We start from the raw sequence: 23,569 nt of genomic DNA, 5'->3' as shown, positions 1-23,569 counted from the left end.
TCCTTTTTGTCACTGTTGACATCACTTCCGTATACACCAATACCTCACATACTCATGATCTTCTTCATACACCTTACCACCTTTATCCTAACCCACAACTACTTCTCCTTTGAAGGGAAGGTATACAAACAAATCTGTGGCACAGCAATGAGCACCCTCTTACGCCATTCTGTTTATGGGCCATCTAGAGACCTTCCTAGCCTCTCAAAATGCCAAAATCCTACTCTGGTTTATGTTCACTGATGATATCCTCATGATCTCGACTCTGGACCAAGACATCCTTTTTTCTGTCCATAATGTCAACACCTCTCCCACCTGCTTTAACTGGCCCTCCTCAACACAGTGTGCCACCTTCCTAGACATTGAGCTCCTCCTCTCTGGTGGCTCCATTTGCACCTCTGCCCACATTAAACCCACCAACCATAAACTGTAGCTGCATTTCGGCAGCTGTTATCCCTTTCACACCCTAAGTCCTTTCCATACAGACTGGCCATGTGGGGATGGCACATCTGCAGTGACAAAAACTCCCTTGCCCACTATGCTGAGGGTCTCACCAAGGCCTTCACAGATAGGTACTATCTCCTAGACCAAGTCCGCAAACAGACGTCCTGTGCCATTTCCTCTCACACCCAAAATCCTCCCACCACCCCCAACAACCAGCCACAAAGGAGTGCTCCCTTCGTCACCTAGTACCACCCTGGACTGGAACAACTTAACCACATTCTTTGCCAGCGCTTTAATTACCTACCATTGTGCCCTGAAATGAGAGACATCCTATCCGAGATTCTTCCTACCCTTCCTAAAGTATTATTCTGTAGCCCACCTAGCCTCCACAACATCCTAGCCCATCCCCATGCCATCACTAATCCTAAACCCTTGCCACAAGGATCAAATCCCTGTGGAACACCGAGGTGCGAGACATGCCCAATACATCCACCCAGGACTTCCTATTCCAGTTCTGTCACAGATTTGTCCCAAATCATTGAGGGCTGGACCACCTGTGAAAGCAGTCATATTATTGACTCGCTCTGCCACAATCATTGCACAACTTTTATATTGGTTTGACCACCAACCAGCTGTCCACCAGGATGAACGGCCACCGTCAAACTGTGACAAAGAGCAAAGTAGACCACCCTGTGCAGCTGAGCATAGCATGTTTGATTTCAATGACTGCTTCACTACCAGAGCCATTCGTATCCTCCACTCTACCACTAGCTTTTCTGAACTTGAACTGTGCAGATGGGAGTTAACCTTACAACACATTCTCCACTCCTGTAATTATCCTGCCTCAACCTACAGTAACATACTGTTCCAAAAACTTCCACCCAACAATCTCCACACCTCTGTCTCCTCATACTCATTTCACATCCCCTTTGTTTCCTGTCCTTTCCCAATGCACCCTCCCCCCTCCCATATTTCCCTGCTCCTCTCCTTTTTCCCCCACCTCCCGACCCCATAACCTCCTGACACTCTCCTGTTGGCATTCTAGTCCCTGTACACTCCACCAGACAGTTCTCCTCTCCCCCCCCCCCCCTCCCCCCATATGCTGCTGTCTCTTCCCCTTCCCCACCCCCTCCAGATTGTTGCATACTTCCCACTTGATAGTTGGATTCTGGCCTGAGCTGACAGAGTTGGCAGTCGTGTGTGCATGAGGTGTGTTTGCTTGTGTGAATGAATGACGTGTGTTTCTCTTTTTCTGATGAAGGCTGTGGCCAAAAGCTTGTATGTGTGTGTTAGCATCTTTCAATTGTGCCTGTCTGCAACTTAAATGTGTCATCTTTAGGGCATGTAGCAATCTTCCTTTCCCTACATTTAAAAGGTAATGCATATTAGCAGGAAAAACAATACTGTAATATCTTAGTACAGCATTAGTAGTGTGCAGTCACAACAATTAAATACCTAGGTGTAATGTGGCTAACCAATATGAAATGGAATGAGCATGAAGGGAAGGTGAATGGTTGACTTTGGTTTATTGGAGAATTTTAGGGAAATGTGATTCATCTGTAAAGGGGACCATGTATAGAACGCTAATGGAACACATTCTTCAGTACAGCTCAAGTGTTTGGAATCGCCACCAGGTCAGATTAAAGGAAGACATCAAAGAGATTCAGGGATGGATTGTTAGGTTTGTTACTGGTACGTTTCATCAACACTTATGAAGGAGATGCTTCGTGAACTCAAATGGGAATCCCAGGAGAGAAGATGTTCTATTTGTGGAATACCACTAAGAAAATTTAGGGGATTGGCATTTGAAGCAGACAGCAGAACAATTCTCCTGCCACCAACGTATATTTTGCTTAAGGACCATTAAGATAAAATAACAGAAATTAGGGATCATATACAGGAATACAGACAGTCATTTGTCCCCAAATCTAGTTACAAGTAGAACAGGAAAGGTAATGACTAGTAGTGGTAAAAGATATTCACCACCGAGCACCATACAGTGGCTAGCAGAACATGCATGTACATGTAGATTAAGTAATGGGGAGTGTGCTTACGGAGAAATTTAAAGTGGGATGCCCACATAAAACTAATCACAGGAAAGGGACATGAAATAATCTTTATCAAAATGACCACGACAGCTGACAAATTTTAATGATTAATAAAAACCACCTTAGCTATATAGTTACACATTTATTGCATTAAAGCCGACTTCATTCTCATTATCAGAACAGTGTCAGATTGCCTGCAATTAAACAAAACAGGAAATTGTGCTAAAGTTACAGCTTTCTAATGGATAAAAGAAAGAACTCACATTGACAACAGTCTCGTGCTAAATCCTTACAAAGTTGTGCTAAAGTCATGGTCTTGTTGTCATACGTAATGCAGAAAAAATTCTCTTGACCATGTGGCGCAAGCATGGAGAGCAGACATAGCAAGCTGTGTACAGTAAACTGTTCACACAGGGCCACTCCATGACAGAGGTAAACATGTAAACACAGTATGTGGCTTCTGCCAAATGCGATAGTTGATTATGCAATTGAAATCTCTACAAGCAATAACAAAACCTCAACTACAGAACTGACAATTCCATAATAAAGAGTAAAAAAAAATACAATAGCATTAAACAAAACAATTGCAAAATAGATATGAACAAAGGTTAAAATCACAACTACACACAACAAGAATTAAACAGGTGACACTGCTTGCACCAATAGTCATTTGAAACATACGACAGTAACTGAATAATTATAAAATACATTTGTGAAGTAATTACAATTAACATAGCATTAAGTGTCAAAGGAACACACAGTAACCAAATACTAAATGTGTACACAGATTTTTCAGAATCACCCACTGATAGTCATCAGTACCTGACATTCGCATCAAATATAATATTATTCACACTATTATATCCATCTGTCATTATTAGCTGTAAATACCACAAATATAACCAAGAAGAAAACACAATACTGCACAGTATTGCCTGTTAACTCACCTGCCAACATACTAACAACTGAAAGGAGGATTTTCTCTACACTCTGTACTGGGCTCCATCGTTCAGCACTTGACTCGTAGCCCATAGGATCATCCCCAGGAGCATGTAGAATAGAGATACACACACGGCCATCTGCATAAACTACACAGAGAATGTTTACACAATTATCTTCTTATTGTCAGCCTAATAAATGCACATTTTGGCCTGGAAACAAGATACTGGATGTAGCAGAGGTATTGTAAGGCATAGTTCTTTTCTTTTTTAAAATTTTTAAAACAAATCAAATGCTTATAAATGCAAACAATGGATGGCTATCTTGATCATCTGAGGAGAACGTGAAATGACATTTGTTCAAGTTTTTTAAGGATCCTAATCTTACTGGGTATGCCTACATTACTTACATAATACTTACTGTTTGGATGGAACATTTCACAAGTAAACTGCATTTTTGGTGGGCTCAGTGGGTAGTCAGGAGGAAATACAAGCTTTGCTGGAAATACACCTCCTTCGAAACATGTTCCTTCTGGTCCACTATGAACAGAGAGGAAATAAGAAAACTTTACTATAAAAGCTGATTAACTTCTATTTACTTTGAGATGTCCAAATCATCTACACAAAAATTTTAATGCACAAATGTGTGACACATAATATCAATCATCATAACTGTACAATACAACAAAAACTTTATTAACGATAATATATAGGGAAGCACTATATAACATAACTGTGTTCCTCATTTGCACATAATACTAATCTAGAAGCAATCTAGTATCTACATTTCTACTAAAAAAGTGAAGCTGCTTACCATGGTTCTCACATACACTAATCCACTATGGCAGAGCATATAAAAGGCTAATAATTATGAATATAGTTATGACTAACAGACGAAGAGCAGTTACTAGTCTCATCACTAAAATATTCCGATGAAAATGGTTATATATTCAACTTTAAAACATAAAATAAAATATGAAGATGGTATCTGTACTTTCTGACATGTCCGAAAGAACAGATAATATTGGTGATCTTGCAGCTGTCTAAGAATGAAATTACAATGAATCCAGACCATTAGCTGCTTACACGTATTGATAAATATCAACGAGGAAAGTTGAAAATGTGTGCTCCGACTGGGACTCGAACCCGGGATATCCTGCTTACATGGCAGACGCTCTATCCAACTTGGCCATCGAGGACACACAGGGCAGTGCGGCTGCAGGGACTTATCTCTGGCACGCTCCTCATGAGACCCACACTTCCAGCTTACTCTCCATTCACTAAATCTGTAGTGCCCCTGCCCACTAAGCTCATTACTTGGCAGCAGTCAACCTACCAGTTCCCGTAAGAGTTCGGGCAATTTGAGTGGATCTGCACTGAAGAAGATCATTGGCCGGTAAGCCTTATCTATATGAAGATGATATCTGTTCTTTCAAAGATGTCTGAAAGAACAGATACCATTGATGATCTTGCAGCCCTCGAAGAACAAAATTACAATGAGTCCAAACCATTAGCTGCTTACAGGTGTTGATAAATATCAACAGGGACAGTTGAAAATGTGCCCCCCCCGACCGGAACTCGAACCCGGGATCTCCTGCTTACATGGCAGGTGCTCTATTCTATGTTCCTATGCAATTCAAAGGAAGAAGTAGACACCTGCAAAGATACTGCATGCTGGCACACTGTCAATGGCTGGGTCAATCCGAGCAGGCTTCAGGCCATGCCCCTTGGAGTTCCCACGCAACACCACTGCATTATAAATTCACCTTGCTCAGGTGTTGTGTATCTGATACTACAGTGAGTTTCTAGTGTTACTGGCCAGTTACTGTTGTTGAATCAGATTCAAGTAGTGTTGTCAGCTGATTAGTGGTATAGGTTCTTGTTGTGCACCAAAAATAAAGCTCCTAGAAATATTCAATGTATTACTGTTCATTACAGTACTGTCTTCAAAGTCTTCATTATTACTTACTATGGAAAGGGTACCTATTCGTCCACAGTAGTGGGGTGAACTTGTCAGACCATCGTACCTCACCGCCCACGTGTTATTTGACCAGTATGTATTTGAAAAAATTTGGCCACCAACATATCAAACAGAACCATGCACTACTGTAAACTGCCACAGCCGCGGGGTGATTAATGAAAGTTGTTTTCACTTTGTATTTTAACTGAGCGCTCTGATTTTGCTCCTTAGCTCAGAAACAACAATCATCATCAGGAAAAAAAAACCAACAACATCCTCTGAATGACTCCTGCCAATCACAGTTCTCCAGCAAAGTAAGAAAAGATTGTGCTGCACTTTACATGACAAATATTTGAAATGCTTTAAGATGAGACACACTCAAAGTGTGTCTTTGCGTGAAACAGCACTCATTTCTACCAACTAGCTGGCTGGTCATGATTGAATCAAACTGGAAAAAGTTCTGACCCATACTAATACACTGGGCAGATTTCTACTTCAAACTTGCAAGAAAGAAAATGCCTCAGAGCAATATAATGTATGCCACTAATTACTGTCCATACATTTATTCAGATGTTTCCTTTGTTATAAGAACTTTACATAATGATGAAGCATCATTCAAAAGCCTTTATGAAAGTTTCAGAACAGTAAAATCTTTAGCAAAGAAAAACAAAGTAAGAGCATACGGACTATCAGATCAATTGTGTGATTGGATTGAGGAGTTCCTAGATAACAGAATGCAGCATGTCATTCTCAATGGAGAGAAGTCTTCCGAAGTAAGAGTGATTTCAGGTGTGCCGCAGGGGAGTGTCATAGGACCGTTGCTATTCACAATATACATAAATGACCTGGTGGATGACATCGGAAGTTCACTGAGGCTTTTTGCAGATGATGCTGTAGTGTATCGAGAGGTTGCAACAATGGAAAATTGTACTGAAATGCAGGAGGATCTGCAGCGAATTGACGCATGGTGCACGGAATGGCAATTGAATCTCAATGTAGACAAGTGTAATGTGATGCGAATACATAGAAAGATAGGTCCCTTATCATTTAGCTACAAAATAGCAGGTCAGCAACTGGAAGCAGTTAATTCCATAAATTATTTGGGAGTACGCATTAGGAGTGATTTAAAATGGAATGATCATATAAAGTTGATTGTCGGTAAAGGAAATGCAATCCAACAACAAAGGAAGTAGGTTACAGTACGCTTGTTCGCCCACTGCTTGAATACTGCTCAGCAGTGTGGGATCCGCACCAGATAGGGTTGATAGAAGAGATAGAGAAGATCCAACGGAGAGCAGCGCACTTCGTTACAGGATCATTTACTAATCGCGAAAGCGTTATGGAGATGATAGATAAACTCCAGTGGAAGACTCTGCAGGAGAGATGCTCAGTAGCTCGGTACGGGCTTTTGTTAAAGTTTCGAGAACATACCTTCACCGAAGAGTCAAGCAGTATATTGCTCCCTCCTACGTATATCTCGCGAAGAGACCATGAGGATAAAATCAGAGAGATTAGAGCCCACACAGAAGCATACCGACAATCCTTCTTTCCATGTACAATACGAGACTGAAATAGAAGGGAGAACCGATAGAGGTACTCAGGGTACCTTCCGCCACACACCGTCAGGTGGCTTGCGGAGTATGGATGTAGATGTAGATGTAGATCCTTGCTGCCAGCGTGAGAAAAATTGTTCTGTGCAAAAATATGACAACATATGGGCATGTGGTACAATAACTTCACAGCTGGTTTCATCTTTAAACAACTAAAGCATTTTAGAAGGAGGAGGAGGGGGGGGAGGAGGAGGAAAAGAAGAAGCAGCTCTCTGTCAACTATGTTTATTTCACATTTCTAATTTTGTAAATTCCTCATTATAATTTTTCAAACATTGGAAAATTCAGCGTAGATTGACAGTGTGTGTGTGTGTGTGTGTGTGTGTGTGTGTGTGTGTGTGTGTGTGTGTGTGTGTGTGTGTGTGTGGGCGCGCGCGAGCGCTTGTGTGTGTGTCAAGGCCTTATGGGCGGTAAACTTTATTTGCAACTGTCTTTTTTGTTGTGCCCATCTATGACTCAGCATCTCCGCTATATATACCAGTACAGAAAATCGCAGTGGCTTTTAAGAGAGGTACATCTCTTTTCTCAGTGTGTGATAATGTAGTAGCTAACCAAAAAGGCAATGAAATTTTATTTGCTATTATACATCATTTGCACACAATCACAATTCTGACTATTCTTATGATGTAAAAATTATATTTGTCTCTTGTTAGAAACTCAATGAAGTAGAATACTTCAGTTCCTTTTTTTTCCCAACATCTACAGTGAAATAATGCTGGCTCTTTGGTTTTAACTTTCATTATTAACATGGAGTAATAATTAGCACACCGTTTTAATCCCCTTCTTATTGACAAGACAAGGCACCACAGGATTGTATTAGAAGATTTAAAATCAAGAGATACTGAATCTAAAAATTCATTTCATGTCCTTTCTCAAATGAGGTCTGTTCAAAAAATTCCAGAACTCTGTGAACAAAATTTTTCTACACTTACCTTTTACCTATTGTGCATGTTTTCCTTCAAAGTACTCTCCTCCACAACTGATACATCGCACACAGTGCTGTGTTCACTTTCAGAAGCAGTCGTGGTATGCCTCTTGCTGTGAATTTTCTATTATCTCATCTATCTATGCAAATCTTCATCCTTTCAATGGGATTTTCAACTTCTTTTTATTTCCAAAATTCCCAGGTACTAGGTTTGGAGCATACGAAGGATGGGGCAGCACAGCAATTTTGTTTCTAGCGCAACAGTCACCAACAACAGGGATGAACATGCAGGTGCATTATCATGATGCAAGAGGCATGAAACGTCCCACCGAATTTCAGGCCACTTCCTTCTCACACATTTTCTCGCAGATGTTATAACTCATCCTGATAATACCATCGATTAACAGTTTTTCCCTGTTGCTCAAATTCATGATGAACTAATCCTTCAAAATCAAAGAAAACTATCAGCACGGCTTTGACATATGATCTGACCTGAGGAACTTCTTTTTGGTCCTGGAGAACTTTTCCCAACCCATTGTGAAGATTGAACCTTGATCTCAACATCGTGAATGTTTCATCACCAGTTATGATTCTCCTAAGGAACACCTCATTTTCATTTGCGTGATCCGCAATCTCCTCACAGATTGTGAATTGAATATCTTTCTGGTCTTGACTTATGAGCAATGGAACGAACTGAGCAGCAACGCAATGCATTCCACGAAGCTCTGTCCGGATTTCATGACATAATCCAACTGAAATGTTACATTCTTCTGCAATCTCTCAGGCAGTCGGTCTTCCATTGGCATGCATAATTTCGCTGACGTTACTGACATAAGCGTCGTCGGTAGATGTCGAATGGCGTCCTGTGAACCATTTGTAACACTGAGTACAGCTTAAGCACCCATCACCGTAGGCTTCCTACATCATTTAGTGTGTCTGTGTAAAGGTTTAAGAGTTTCACGCAACATTTAATACAGGCAAGTTGTTCCTCTAACTCTGCCATCTTGCAATTCGCAAACTGTGAGACACAACATTCTACTCGATGTAGCATTGGACAATAAATAAAGGACATACAACAACTTCCAGCAGTCAACATTAAACACAGGCGTGTGTGGGATGCCAACTACGATTCGTTCCAACATGCCACTTGCACGTTCTGGAATTTTTTGAACAGACCTCATATATATCAAGGCTATGTGAAAGTGCTGGTGCAGGGTCCTAATGTTCATGAGCCTACAAAACATTCATATTCCATTGTGGAGTTGGAGAATTCTGTGTGTTTGTTTCTATGGGAAATGTCTGTCCTCAATTCTTCACTATACATAATCTTAGAATGTGTTTCAGCATTTTCCATGTTGTCAAAAACCACATTTAAATATGTAAATACTTGTATAAATTATGTTATTTTTCTTGTTCTTAAATTGTAATACCATGACATGCTCAGTATCCTTATAAAAGTGATCTATAGATGAATACTACTTCCACTTCTACTACTACTGCTGCATTTGAAATTATTTTTAGTGGGCAGTATATGATCGAAACTCTTCGGCAATGATGATGAAAAGCCAAATAAATAGAAAGGCAATCCCATCCACATTTGTGAGATCATGCTACAATGCGGAATGTGTCAAATGATCTTCAAAAACACCACATTTTCCGGTCTTTTTGTAGTGCCTATCTGCAACTCAGCATCTCTGTTATATGGTGGGTAGCAGCTTTCCTTTTCATTATGCTGTTACATTCCACCCTGGGTTTTCCGTTTTTTGATATCCAGATTCTTCTGTATTTTTCTTTCCATTACTAAGTAATGCAAAGTAAGAATTGATTCTCTGATATCTTATTATTTTTCTAAAAGCAACAAGATCTTTTTATGGCACCAACACATTTTTTTCTTTTTAGATCACAGTTTACAAGGATGACACCCAGATTAATCATCCAATATATTGCATTATTATATGAACATGCCTTCTTTGGCAATACATAACACTTTTCTGAAAATCTGATATGTAAGTAATGTCCTATGTTCCTGACACCAGCTCACCTGCAGCAAGAGCTTTTAGTCAGGAAAAAAAAAATAACAAGTCAGCAGGCGTAGATGAGTTTCAGTCACTGTTTTGCAGGCATCTACAGTCAGAATACAAGGCCCATTACAGCGTGTATATGTGGGGGGGGAAAAAAAAAAAAAAAAAAAACAAAAAAAAAAAAAAAAAAAAAAAAAATGGATTTCCCAGTTAACAACAGTTAACAATACACTTTCTCCTGGATGAAAATACACTTTTTCCTTGTTACTTAATATACTTTTCCTCGGAACTGTAAAACATATCAATCCTTTCAATGGTTGTGGTTTTATACACCGGCATAGAATTTCCCGGCACTTTAGAAAATGAAACTCAGGGGAAAACATGTTTTGGAAAGATGTGTGATGTGCAGCAACACATACACTGCATATTTTTGTATTACGGAAGTATAAATTCGAATTCCACCAAACACCGCATGTTACTTTCTGAAGCATTGAAATCGAGACTGCGATGCGCTTTTGTAAGCCAGTCGTAGCTCATGTCAAGTGATCTCTGCAGCTGATGACAGCGGATATTCAGAGCATAGGACAATAGCAACATCACTGTTAAGAGATAATGTTGATCTTTTTTGCGTGTGTTACATTTTAAGATACATCACACAAATGTGCCAGTAAAATTTTTAATGACATAAATGTCGGATCTTCTGGGCTCGAAAATATTCTAAATGGTCATCCTCAAAGATTTGATTTTTGAATGAGAGCCAAATGCTCAGTGAGTTAAGAAATTAATCAGACATTCGCGCACAGAGTTCATCTTGTGTAAAAGGAAATTTATTTTACTTGAATTTAATTTTCAAACAACCAATCGGAATATTTTCCCGCGACCTGTTAGAAATTGATTCGTTTGTGCCAGTTGTGCCAGATAAGAGGCGTCGTCATGCTTGGGAAGCTACGATGACGCAGGAAGCGCGTACATTCATACATGTAAAAACTTAAAAGATCTTACATTATATCATAAAAGAAACAAGATATTAGAGGATACTCCAAGAGCATGGGAATTTTGTGACCCATACTAAAATTCATAATTCGGCTTAAAGTGCACATTCGTATGTCCAGATTCAGATGTAAATTTTCTTGGAGTACCAGTAACATATTAGCTCATGTTTGGTTCTTTATTATGCCATAATGCCATACATGCTAGAAGATGAAAACATGAAGCGAACAGTTAAAACTAGCCAATAGTGTGGAGTAAACACTTTGTTTCAAATAAATTGACTGCCTCAGCAGAAAGATTAATAAAAGTTAAGTTTCTTTAACAAACCATAAAAATAGCTTCATTGTTCGGTAAAGTGATTAACGCTTGACTGTCAGGAAGGTGGAAACAAAATCTGAAACTAATGACATATTTTGGCCTTCTGTAATTACGTGAATGTATTTTAATTCACTTGATAGCTCCCGGCCACAGAAATCCGTTTTGTTTTCATTTGACGTGAGAGCAATAAACAAAGAGGAAATAGCAAAACCACTTAACGTAAACACGGGTCGCGTGGAGACTACCACTTCCCCACTACAACTCGGACTTCTCTGTGCATCAGTTCCATCTCTAAATCCTCACACAAACAAAAAAATGGCTGACATCGAAATAAATGTCCAAGGAATAGAAAAGCAACTGGAATCACTCAACTGAGGAAAGTCCACTGGACCTGACGGGATACCAATTTGTTTCTACACAGAGTACGCAAAAGAACTTGCCCCCCTTCTAACAGCCGTGTACCGAAAGTCTCTAGAGGAACAGAAGGTTCCAAATGATTGGAAAAGAGCACAGGTAGTCCCAGTCTTCAAGAGGGGTCGTCGAGCAGATGCGCAAAACTATAGACCTATATCTCTGACGTCGATTTGTTGTAGAATTTTAGACTATGTTTTTTGTTTGAGTACTATGTCATTTTTGGAAACCCAGAATCTACTCTGTAGGAATCAACATGGATTCCGGAAACAGCGATCGTGTGAGACCCAACTCGCTTTATTTGTCCATGAGACCCAAAAAATATTAGATACAGACTCAAGTAGATGCCATTTTTTTTTTCTTCTAATAATTTCCGGGTATGCAGCCGGATCCCGTCGACATTCTGCCACGATATTTCGGCCCAGAGACGTCCGGCCATCATCAGGTGAGTACACAACTACTGAAGAGCCCAGGTGCAGTCGCGGTATTTATACCGATTCTGCACCTGGGCTCTTCAGTAGTTGTGTACTCAACTGATGATGGCCGGACGTCTCTGGGCCGAAATATTGTGGCAGAATGTCGACGGGATCCGGCTGCATACCCTGAAATTATTAGAAGAACAAATACGCCGGGAAAATTTCAGAAGTCACAGATGCCATTTTCCTTGACTTCCAGAAGGCGTTCGATACAGTTCCGCACTGTCGCCTGATAAACAAAGAGCCTACAGAATATCAGACCAGCTGTGTGACTGGATTGAAGAGTTTTTAGCAAACAGAACACAGCATGTTGTTATCAATGGAGAGACGTCTACAGACGTTAAAGTAACCTCTGGCGTGCCACAGGGGAGTGTTATGGGACCATTGCTTTTCACAATATATATAAATGACCTAGTAGATAGTGTCGGAAGTTCCATGCGGCTTTTCGTGGATGATGCTGTAGTATACAGAGAAGTTGCAGCATTAAAAAATTGCAGCGAAATGCAGGAAGATCTGCAGCGGATAGGCACTTGGTTCAAGGAGTGGCAACTGACCCTTAACATAGACAAATGTAATGTATTGTGAATACATAGAAAGAAGGATCCTTTATTGTATGATTATATGATAGCAGAACAGACACTGATAGCAGTTACTTCTGTAAAATATCAGGGAGTATGCCTTCGGAATGATTTGAAGTGGAATGATCATATAAAATTAATTGTTGTTAAGGTGGGTACCAGGTTGAGATTCATTGGGAGAGTCCTTAGAAAATGTAGTCCATTAACAAAGGAGGTGGCTTACAAAACACTTGTAGACCTATACTTGAGTATTGCTCATCAGTGTGGGATACATACCAGATCGAGTTGACGGAGGAGATAGAGAAGATCCAAAGAAGAGCGGCGCGTTCGTCACAGGGTTATTTGGTAACTGTGATTGCGTTACGGAGATGTTTAGCAAACTGAAGTGACAGACTCTGCAAGAGAGGTGCTCTGCATCATGGTGTAGCTTGCTTGCCAGGTTTCGAGAGGGTGCGTTTCTGGATGAGGTATCGAATATATTGCTTCCCCCTACTTATACCTCCCGAGAAGATCACAAATGTAAAATTAGAGAGATTCGAGCATGCATGGAGGCTTTCAGACAGTCGTTCTTCCCGCGAACCATACGCGGCTGGAACAGAAATGGGAGGTAATGACAGTGGTATGTAAAGTGCCATCCGCCACACACCGTTGCATGGCTTGCGGAGTATAAATAATGCGAGAATATCGGATAGTGGCGCTCCCCCTCCCTTGAGCGTTTGAGGTAGGACGTCAAAAATCTTCATTTTGTAGCACACATCTTTCTGAAGATTCTGATACATAAAACATATGTTTGAGGGAATGTAAGACATGTTATTTGGTCTGTGTGCCAAAGTGCTGTGCCACGCCTCTTCACACCACATTCTTCCATCACATGTCCCTGTATTTCGCTCTGTGGAATTCAAATGTGTAATATTTTGTAATGGGTGCCATCAAACCATATTCAGGCCAGTGGAAATCAAAATGTCCTGTGGTGCTTCTCCTGCTCCCAGTCGCGGTTTGACATCCTGCCCCTCTTTAAGAAATCTCGCAGTTAATACTGGATGGCATTATTTGTAACTGGGAGAACAAGAACGCTTCAGAAAATTTGTAGTTTTTACTGCCTATTAGCTAATAACTTGCTGTTTTGTGTGACATAATACACTACGCATGCAACCAAAGATCAACTTACGATTCATTCAGAAATAAACTTACAATTTGATAAAAAATGTTCATAAACCAACAGGGATGCGTTCAAAATCATATCAGTAATTGATTTTTTAAAAAATCTCATTTTGTTGGTTTTTGATCGTTGCAACTGCTTGGGGTGGACGTCGCAAGACACCCATTTCAGTTCGTCGTTGATCCATTAACTCAGTTTTTTTATTACAGAGGGCATCTAACCCTCTGACCAAGGGGAAGGGGGCGGGGGGGGGGGGGGGGGGGGGAAACAACAGCTACCATGCCGGCTACAATATAAGAGAAGAAATATGTGCATTGACCTAAATAGACCAATGTGCGCTCGATGCTAGGCGCTATGTGAAACAAGGCCTTTTTTCTTCAGTAATATGAATTTGCCCCCCCCCCCCCTCCCCACTGAAACTGACGCCCAGGGCAGATACTCCAGTTTCTCGCCGCCCCCTAGTTCCGTGCCTGTTGTGCATACGTGGATCTGACAGCTTAGGCGCACCAGTAAAATTTTTCCGGATAGCATCTGGCTGCTTGCTGCCATTACTTATATAGCTAACTGCCACACTTCTGTAACCAGAAGCAGAAGGTACTACTAATACGCGACTCACCCGCACATGTGCATAAGCTCGCTTTCAACAGCTCAAACGAGTCTAATGTAAACGGTTGTGATGTCACGTACATTGGAGACAATTTGTTGTTATGAAACATTGCATAGTCTTCCTAAAGCATTTGCTGTTGGCAGACACTTGTATGAGCACTGCGTTTTGTTCTTGTATATGGTGCATTTCCTTTGCCACTTAAGTTTTATTTTCGTTTTTTTCCTCTCGTTCGTGTTTTATTGCTACAGTATTATTCTGCAGTAACGAGATACAGTAATATTCTTTCTTAGAGTATTGGTTCTTACCAGTCAAAGTTACAAAAATTAAACAGAAAATTAAAACAATGAAAAATCCCCGGGTTTTTCCCGGTTTTCTCCCGGATGGACAAATTCCCGAGTTTTTCCCAGTTTTCTCCTGGATGCAAAAATTCCCGGGTTTTTCCCAGATCTCCCGGGTCGTATACACCCTGCATTAACAAACATAACTGACACTGCTGTCTGTAAAATACTACTAAAATGCTAGAAGTGCAAGGTGTAAGAGGAACAGAAAATGGGCAGCTCCTGTCTTACCTGGAAAACAGGGTGCAAAAGGTAGAGGCAGTTCACACATTTGCTGATTACAGATTTTTAGTAAAACAGTTGTCAGACAAAAAACATAGGTGTTGTTCTGGGTAATGCATAGGGTCTAATTTTGTTCTTAATATACATTAATGACTCTTCAGACGGTGTAGGACATGAGAAAAAGTTCGCTCTGCTGAGTGCAGCACCATCATAAACACAGATGAAACAAGCAGAACTACTACCAGAGAGCCCTTCAAGATTGTTTACAGTTGGGTAGTGTGTAATAAATTAACACTGAACATGGAAAAAATAAACAATATGCAATTTGGCATAAAGAAGGAAAACAACTCTCTCACATTAAGTGTAGATGGTTGGACGGTTGATTCGAGGTCATCGATCTCATCGGATTGGGGAAGGAAGTTGGTAATGACCTTTCAAAGAAACCATCCCAGCATTTGCCTGGAGTGATTTAGAGTAATCATGGAAAACCTAAATCAGGATGGCCAGACGTCCTCCTGAATGTGAGTCCAGTATGTTAACCACTGTGCCATCTCGCTCGGTGTAGATGGTCTATCTACAGACTTTGTGGCAAATAGGAAGCTTTTAGGGACGAAAACTGACTGACTATTAACATCAAATGAATATGCAAAAATACTGGCAAAAAGAATGTCATCAGTATGGATCGTCACCTTATAAAAGCCAATGTCTCATGGTGACATACTGTTTGCATAGACAATCAGTTGTTAGCTGTAGGAATTGTTTCTGGGGACTGAGGGGGCAAAGCAAGGACACAACGTTCAAGCAATTCCCCTTGCACTGCATGTTTTCACACCACTGATTGAGACCCCCCCCCCCCCTCCCCCTGCAATGCTGTGGCCACATCTTTAACAGACATATAGTATCAACTGCTTTCTTCCCTCTGCAACACTGCACTTTGAATGAACCTATCTTTTCGAATTCTGTAATCATTTTTTCCAGGCCATTAGCAGGCATCGAATCAATGCAAGTAATGGATGATTATAGATATTTAAATTTCATCATGGAATTTGCAAGCTGTAAATAAAAAGTGAAAAAATTTCAATAGATGTCGATGCAGCAAATCCTTTTAAAGGTGGTTTTTTAAAAAATTGTAGTACATGATGGTATGAATTGATGCTACTCCATAATAATGCCCACCTGCATTCTGCTAGACTGACAAAAAACAAAAAACACTACACAGGAGCTGAGTAGGAAATCATTCTGCACAAACCTTATTCACCCATTACCATTACGACATCATATTTAAATTTTAACATTTCCTTGGCCATTTCTTTCATTTTTCTAGATGAAGCACTGCCCTCACATTCCTTGATATTACTGTCAGATCCTTTATTCAGTTCCTTTGCCACAAATCATGGAATGTGAGGACAATGCTTCTCCTAAAAATGAAAGAAATAGCCCCCCCCTTTTTTTTACAGTAATTCAACAGAAGTAATGAAAAAGTTCTACAAATATGACACAGATCTGCATTTCCTATTCACTGACTTCAAACAAGCTTTTGACAGCATAAACCTGCAAGAACTATAAAGAGTACTGGAAGAAGTTGGTATATGTACTAAACTAATATGTACTAAACTAATAAGACTAATCAGAATGACAATGACATAATCAGAATGACAATGACAGAGACAAGAGGAAAAGTAAAGGTCCTTGAACAAGTGAAAGGTTTGACTTTATTAAAGGTGTGAAGCAAGGTGATAGTGTCTGCACTGTCCTATTCAATATAGGGCTGCTTAGTGTAGTAAACAAAATCAATGAAAGAGGCACCATATTTATGAAAACTACCAAGATATTTACATACGCTGATGACATTGCCATAGTAGGAAGAAATATCAAACACTCCAAGAAACACGCCGAACAACAGACACAGAAGCACTAAAAATTGGTCTTATGGTAAGTGGAAACAGAACAAAATACATGGTAATGTCACAAGTGAGGCCAGAAGAGCCCCTAAAGGCAAACATCAATGGGAAATGCTTCAAAGGAGTATCCTCTTTTTTAACTTTTTGGGTGCCCCAAAAACAAATGATAACAAAGGCTACAAGGGGAAGAATGCAGGCAGGAAACAGAACTTACTTTACAAATATGCAACTTTTCAGAAATAGCTTTGTTACAAGAAAAACAAAACTATAAAAACAAAGATGATGTGACTTACCAAACAAATGCACTGGCAGCACTGTTGTTTGGTAAGTCACATCATCTTTGTTTTTAGATATATTTTTTCCAAGTGGAATGTTTCCCTCTATTATATATATTAAAAACAAAGATTCTAAGACTTACCAAGCAGGAAAGCACCGGTAGATAGGCACAATGAATAAAACACACAAACACACACACAAAATTTTGAGCTTTCGCAACCGGCGGCTGCCTCGTCAGGAAAGAGGGAAGGAAAAGGAAAGATGAAAGGATGTGGGTTTTAAGGGAGAGGGTAAGGAGTCATTCCAATCCAGGTAGCAGAAGACTTACCTTAGGGGGAAAAAAGGATAGGTATATACCCGCGCGCACACACACACACACACACACACACACACACACACACACACACACACACACACACACACACATCCATACATACACAGACACAAGCAGACATATTTAAAGGCAAAGAGTATGGGCAGAATATATATATATTAAAAATAAAGATTCCAAGACTTACCAAGCGGGAAAGCGCCGGCAGACAGGCACATGAACAAAACACACAAACACACACACAAAATTACGAGCTTTCGCAACTGCCAGTTGCTTCGTCAGGAAGGAAGGAAGGAGAGGGAAAAATGAAAGGGTGTGGGTTTTAAGGGAGAGGGTAAGGAGTCATTCCAATCCCGGGAGCGGAAAGACTTCCCTTAGACATGTCTGCTTGTGTCTGTGTATGTGCGGATGGATATGTGTGTGTGTGTGCGAGTGTACACCTGTCCTTTTTTTCCCCTAAGGGAAGTCTTTCCGCTCCCGGGATTGGAATGACTCCTTACCCTCTCCCTCAAAACCCACATCCTTTCATTTTTCCCTCTCCTTCCCTCTTTCCTGACGAAGCAACTGCCAGTTGCGAAAGCTCGTAATTCTGTGTGTGTGTTTGTGTGTTTTGTTCATGTGCCTGTCTGCCGGCGCTTTCCCGCTTGGTAAGTCTTGGAATCTTTGTTTTTAATATATTTTCCCATGTGGAAGTTTCTTTCTGTTTTATATATATATATATATATATATATATATATATATATATATATATATATATATATATATATACGCACTACCTATTCCGCCCAGTTATCACATATTGGTCAAGGGTATGGACATTGATAGAACATGACAAAAATGCAGTAAGAACCTTTGAGCGGAAAATACTACACAAAACCTATGGTCCAATAAGGGTGGATGCCAAATTATAAGTATTAATACAAGGTAGGGACATAATAAAATTTGCGAAATCACAGAGAATATGATGGCTACGACACATGGAGAGAAGAACAGAACTTCAAAGATAATGATGAAAGGTGTGACCCATTCAGCTAGGCGAAAAAGGCGACCTAGAAGAAGTCTGAACGGTGAGCTGACAGTGGATTTCACCAGTATGGCAGTCCAGGGGTGGAAAAGAGCAGCAAACAACCAAAAAAACGTAGAGGAAAATCATTGAAGAAGCCAAGGCTCATCAAGGGGTGCAGGGCTACTGAACAAGAATTGAAACATCTTGCGGATGTAATCTAAGAATACCGACCATAAAGATGGTGTGAACTTAGGCTACTCCACAAACACATACAAGAGCTGGGTTGGTAAATCATTCTGCACCAACCTTATTCACCTGATCTTACACCCTCAAATTTTTCACCTTATCCACTCTCTATCAAACAACTTTCAAGGAACTTCCTTTCCACACAAAAATGTTCTTGGGATATGGCTCAACGAGTTCTTCACCTCAAAACCACTTCAATTTTACAGTTGTGATATCGGACAGTTACCCCAGTGTTAGCAGACTGTTGTAAATAGTGAAGGAGAATATATTATTGATGGTTCATGTCTGTTGTGTATATCTGTTGTGTTTATCAAATGTTTGGAAAATATTCTAGAAATTTATGCACCAACCTAATATATCTGCCAAAAACAGAATCATCCATACTGGTTATCGAATTTTCACGTTCCGGTTTTCCAAGATTTGTTCAAAGCCTTCCTTTTAATCAAATCCATGCATCTACTACCATGTAACAACACTCCCTTTACATTCATTTGCTTGAAAACTACGAAATAATTTCTTCATCAACAACTAAAAATCTATAAAAAAGCTGTTTCCTATCAGTCATTTTAATGTTTCATTAACATTTTGATCCATTTGTTATAGCAAAGATGTCACATTAGGAGGCAAAAATTTTACTTTAAACATTCCACTTTCAAATAGTTCTGCCAAAGGCTGGGTTAGCACACTATCCAGTAAAATTAGGACTTTTCCCTGTTTATTAATGTCATTCTGACATTTCTTTTTTGTCAGAGATAGGAGTGTTGTCATATCAGTCAATGAATATTTTGGTGCTCAACTTTTTTAGTTTTCATACATTAAGGTATTCTGATTTTTTTTCTTTTTATACACTACTGGCCATTAAAATTGCTACCCCATGAAGATGACATGCTACAGACGCGAAATTTAACCGACATGTGCAAATGATTAGCTTTTCAGAGCATTCACACAAGGTTGGTGCCGGTGGTAACAACTACAATGTGCTGACATGACGAAAGTTTCCAACCGATTTTTCACACGCAAACAGCAGTTGACTGGCGCTGCCTGGTGACACATTTTTGTGATGCCTTGTGTAAGAAGGAGAAATGCGAACCATCACGTTTCTGACTTTGATAAAGGTCGGATTGTAGCCTATCGCGATTGCGGTTTATCATATCGCGACATTGCTGCTCACGTTGGTTGTGATCCAATGACTGTTATCAGAATATGGAATCGGTGGGTTCAGGAGGGTAATACGCAATGCCATGCTGGATCCCAATGGCCTCGTATCACTAGAAGTCGAGATGACAGGCATCTTATCTGCATGGCTGTAACGGATCCTGCAGCCATGTCTCGATCCCTGAGCAACAGATGGGGACGTTTGCAAGACAACAACCATCTGCATGAACAGTTAGACGACGTTTGCAGCAGCATGGACTATCAGCTCGGAGACCATGGTTGCGATTATCCTTGACGCTGCATCACAGACAGGATCGCCTCCGATGGTGTATTGAACAACAAACATTGGTGCACGAATGGCAAAACGTCATTCTTTCGAATGAATCCAGGTTCTGTTTACAGCATCATGATGGTCGCATCAGTGTTTGGCGACATCGCAGTGAATGCGCATTGGAAGCGTGTATTCGTCATCGCCATACTGGTGTATCAGCCGACGTGATGGTAAGGGGTGCCTTGGTTACACGTCTCAGTCACCTCTTGTTCGCATTGGTGGCACTTTGAACAACGGACGTTACATTTCAGATGTGTAACGACCCCTGGCTCTACCCTTCATTCGATCCCTGCAAAACCCTACATCTGAGCAGGATAATGCACGACCGTAAGCTCCAGGTCCTGTACAGGCCTTTCTGGATACAGAAAATGTTCGACTGCTGCCCTGGCCAGCACACTCTCCAGATGTCTCACCAACTGAAAACATCGATCAATGGTGGCCGAGCAACTGGCTCGTCACAATACGCCAGTCACTACTCTTGGTGAACTGTGGTATCGTGTTGAAGCTGCATGGGCAGCTGTACTTGTACACGCCATTCAAGCTCTGTTTGACTCAGTGTCCAGGCATATCAAGGCCGTCATTACGGCCAGGGTGGTTGTTCTGGGTACTGATTTCTCAGGATCTTTGCACCCAAATTGCATGAAAATGTAATCTCATGTCAGTTCTAGTATAATACATTTGCCCAATGAATACCCATTTATTATCTGCATTTCTTCTTGGTGTAGCAATTTTAATGGCCAGTAGTGTTCATCTGGTGTTTCTGGCTTTTCCGATGTGTATCAAAGGCATTTTATGGATCCTGGTAGTGTTTCACAAACTAATATTGTTACTCACTCTTTACGAGCTTTACATCATGGTGCTGAACGCCCACCAATAAGCTAAAAATGACATTGATAGTCTATCTGATGCCTAATACGTGTTCCATTCAACTGTTTCTTAAACCATCTGTTTACATATTCTGATCCACTGTCTGATATAATAATTTTAATTTTCTTCCCAGTCTGTCTTTCGACCATTTTGCAATAAACGACAAATACATCATTCACTTGATCCTTGCTACTTCTAAAATAAACACGTGTGTATGTAGAAAAATCATCTATGAATGTCAAAAAATAGAAGCTAGCTCCTAAGGATTTATTCTCCTTAGGTCCACAGAGATCTGAGTGTATAAGTTGAAAGACTTTGGTAGATCTGCTCTGACTCGATTTAAATGGCAATGTAGCCTGCTCCCCTTGCAGACACACCTCACATTGAACATTATTCATTACGTAATTTCCCATCCCAGTTGGCATATTCTTCAGTAAAGCCATACTTTGTAATTTTCGTGCCCTACAAGCCATTCTATTTGCTGTAAATGTATTGTACTCATTTTACAGTTATTTTCTTCTTTGTATAGTGTACACAATCCAACTTTATACAAACTTCCGCGCACTTTTTATGCAAATACACGTCACCTTAAAGCTTATTATTTCTCTTTAATCAAGTAGCTAGGCCTATAGCCTATTGTAGTTTATGCAGATTAACACAGATAAATGACAGATAACAACTATTTAAGGGGCAAAATAAATTTATGCTTTATTCGAACAACACATATCAATACATTTGACTACCAAATTATAATATGTTGTCCCATCAACAAACACAGAACATGTATATTACACAGAGTATAATGCACTCTGCACATCATATCTTGTGCGCCACTATGCATGCTGGAAAATGTTTGTTCACGTATCCCCAACACTACCCTGTCACGACTCATGACCTATCCTCAAGCTTCAGTTCCACCAGTACCTTGTCTCCTACCTTCCAAACTTCACAGAAGCTCTCCTGCAGACCTTACAGAACTAGCACTCCTGGAAGAAAGGATAATGCAGAGACATGGTTTAACCACAGCCTGGGGGATGTTTCCAGATTGAAATTTTCATTCTGCAGCGGAGTATGCGGTGGTATGAAGCTTTCTGGCAGTTTAAAACTGTGTGTATTGGTGGAACTGAAACTGTGAGGACAGGTTGTGAGTTGTGCTTGGGTAGCTCAGACAGTACAGCACTTCGCCACAAATGGCAAAGGTCCCAAGTTCGAGTCTCGGTCCGGCACATAGTTTTAATCAGCCAGAAAGTTTCATATCAGCGCACACCCTGCTGCGAAATGAAAATTTCATCCCCCAGACTGTGGCTAAGCCATATCTATGCAATAGCCTTCCTTCCAAGAGTGATAGTTCAGCAGGTCTGCAGGAGAGCTTCTGTGAAGTTTGAAAGGTAGAAGATGAGGTAGTGGTGGGACTGAAGCTGTGAGAACAGGTCATGATTCGTGCATGCAGTGTGTTTTCACTACATTAATAAACAAATATGTAGGGGCAGCAGGAGATATATTCAGCTTTACATGAAATACGACACTGAATTAACTCTCTACTACATTACTTTTTTTAGGAGATCAATTTGGGTTAAAAAATTATCTGGGAGGTAGGGTCTGACACAAAAAATACTACAAGAGATGTGAAAACGTAATATGTGTTATCATTAAGCATTATTTTACAGAGGTAAAAAATCTGAATAAGTGTGATCTAAGTGGCAGAAATAATTCACTCTTTCAGCTGCTTTCGCGTGTGTTTAGACACACTTGACCTTCAGCAAAGGTTATTGATTTTGAACTGTTTCTGCCAACATAATGATGTTAACTAAGTCTAACTCAATGCAGACACACTGTGTGTGTAGCCAGGCATTAACATTGTGCATAAGCAATTTTGTTAATTTTATATGTAAATTTACACCATGAAATAGAGGCTTAAAGACTACGAGACTTGGGGCTATATCGATACTATACAGGGATACTAGAGGGGTGGGGAGTGTAAAATCTGTTGTTTGGAGAGGTGAAAGGCCATAGTCAATGTTACATGCTGACCTTGACAAGAACTGTTAGCAAAACAGTACTCTGGTGTTTATGTCTGGGTGGAGAGAGTGAGGTTAGGGACGGAGTTCTTTCCATCTATTGCACTGTGTTCTGTTAATTGCGGTCTGTGTTTTTAAATTAGTTGGCAAATTCCATTATTTTATTACTGTTCATAATTTGTTCTTTATTGTGTTGTATATTTTATCATTATAGCGATTGAGCAGTGGTTCGTTTACAATTTAGTTTGTGCTGCCGCCCCCCCTCACCCCCTGCCCACATCATTTCCCTGCAATAGTCCCATTAGCATTGACATTTATTATTAAGAATATGTATGATTCAGCACTGTTTCTTTATATTTTGTTGCTGAGATAATGTTTAAGGTAGTTGGCTGC

At 40.3% G+C, this 23,569-nt stretch overlaps 1 protein-coding gene across 1 annotated transcript in view; it reads right to left on the bottom strand.

The window, feature by feature from the left end:
- The window catches only part of LOC126268212 (ubiquitin-conjugating enzyme E2 G2), a 39,274-nt gene that overhangs the window by 14,121 nt on the left and 1,584 nt on the right, over nucleotides 1-23,569 (bottom strand). Inside the window, exons 3-4 of the mRNA XM_049973841.1 lie at nucleotides 3,852-3,970; nucleotides 3,440-3,580 (exon numbers count right to left, since the gene is read on the bottom strand). Of these exons, the coding sequence (XP_049829798.1) occupies nucleotides 3,440-3,580; nucleotides 3,852-3,970 (260 nt within the window). The remainder of the gene's footprint in view (nucleotides 1-3,439; nucleotides 3,581-3,851; nucleotides 3,971-23,569) is intronic.

The sequence above is a fragment of the Schistocerca gregaria genome, chromosome 4 (assembly GCF_023897955.1).
Source record: "Schistocerca gregaria isolate iqSchGreg1 chromosome 4, iqSchGreg1.2, whole genome shotgun sequence".
Classification (NCBI taxonomy): domain Eukaryota; kingdom Metazoa; phylum Arthropoda; class Insecta; order Orthoptera; family Acrididae; genus Schistocerca; species Schistocerca gregaria.
The sequence above is the reverse complement of the archived record's forward strand: the minus strand, read 5'-3'. Positions and strand labels throughout refer to the sequence as shown.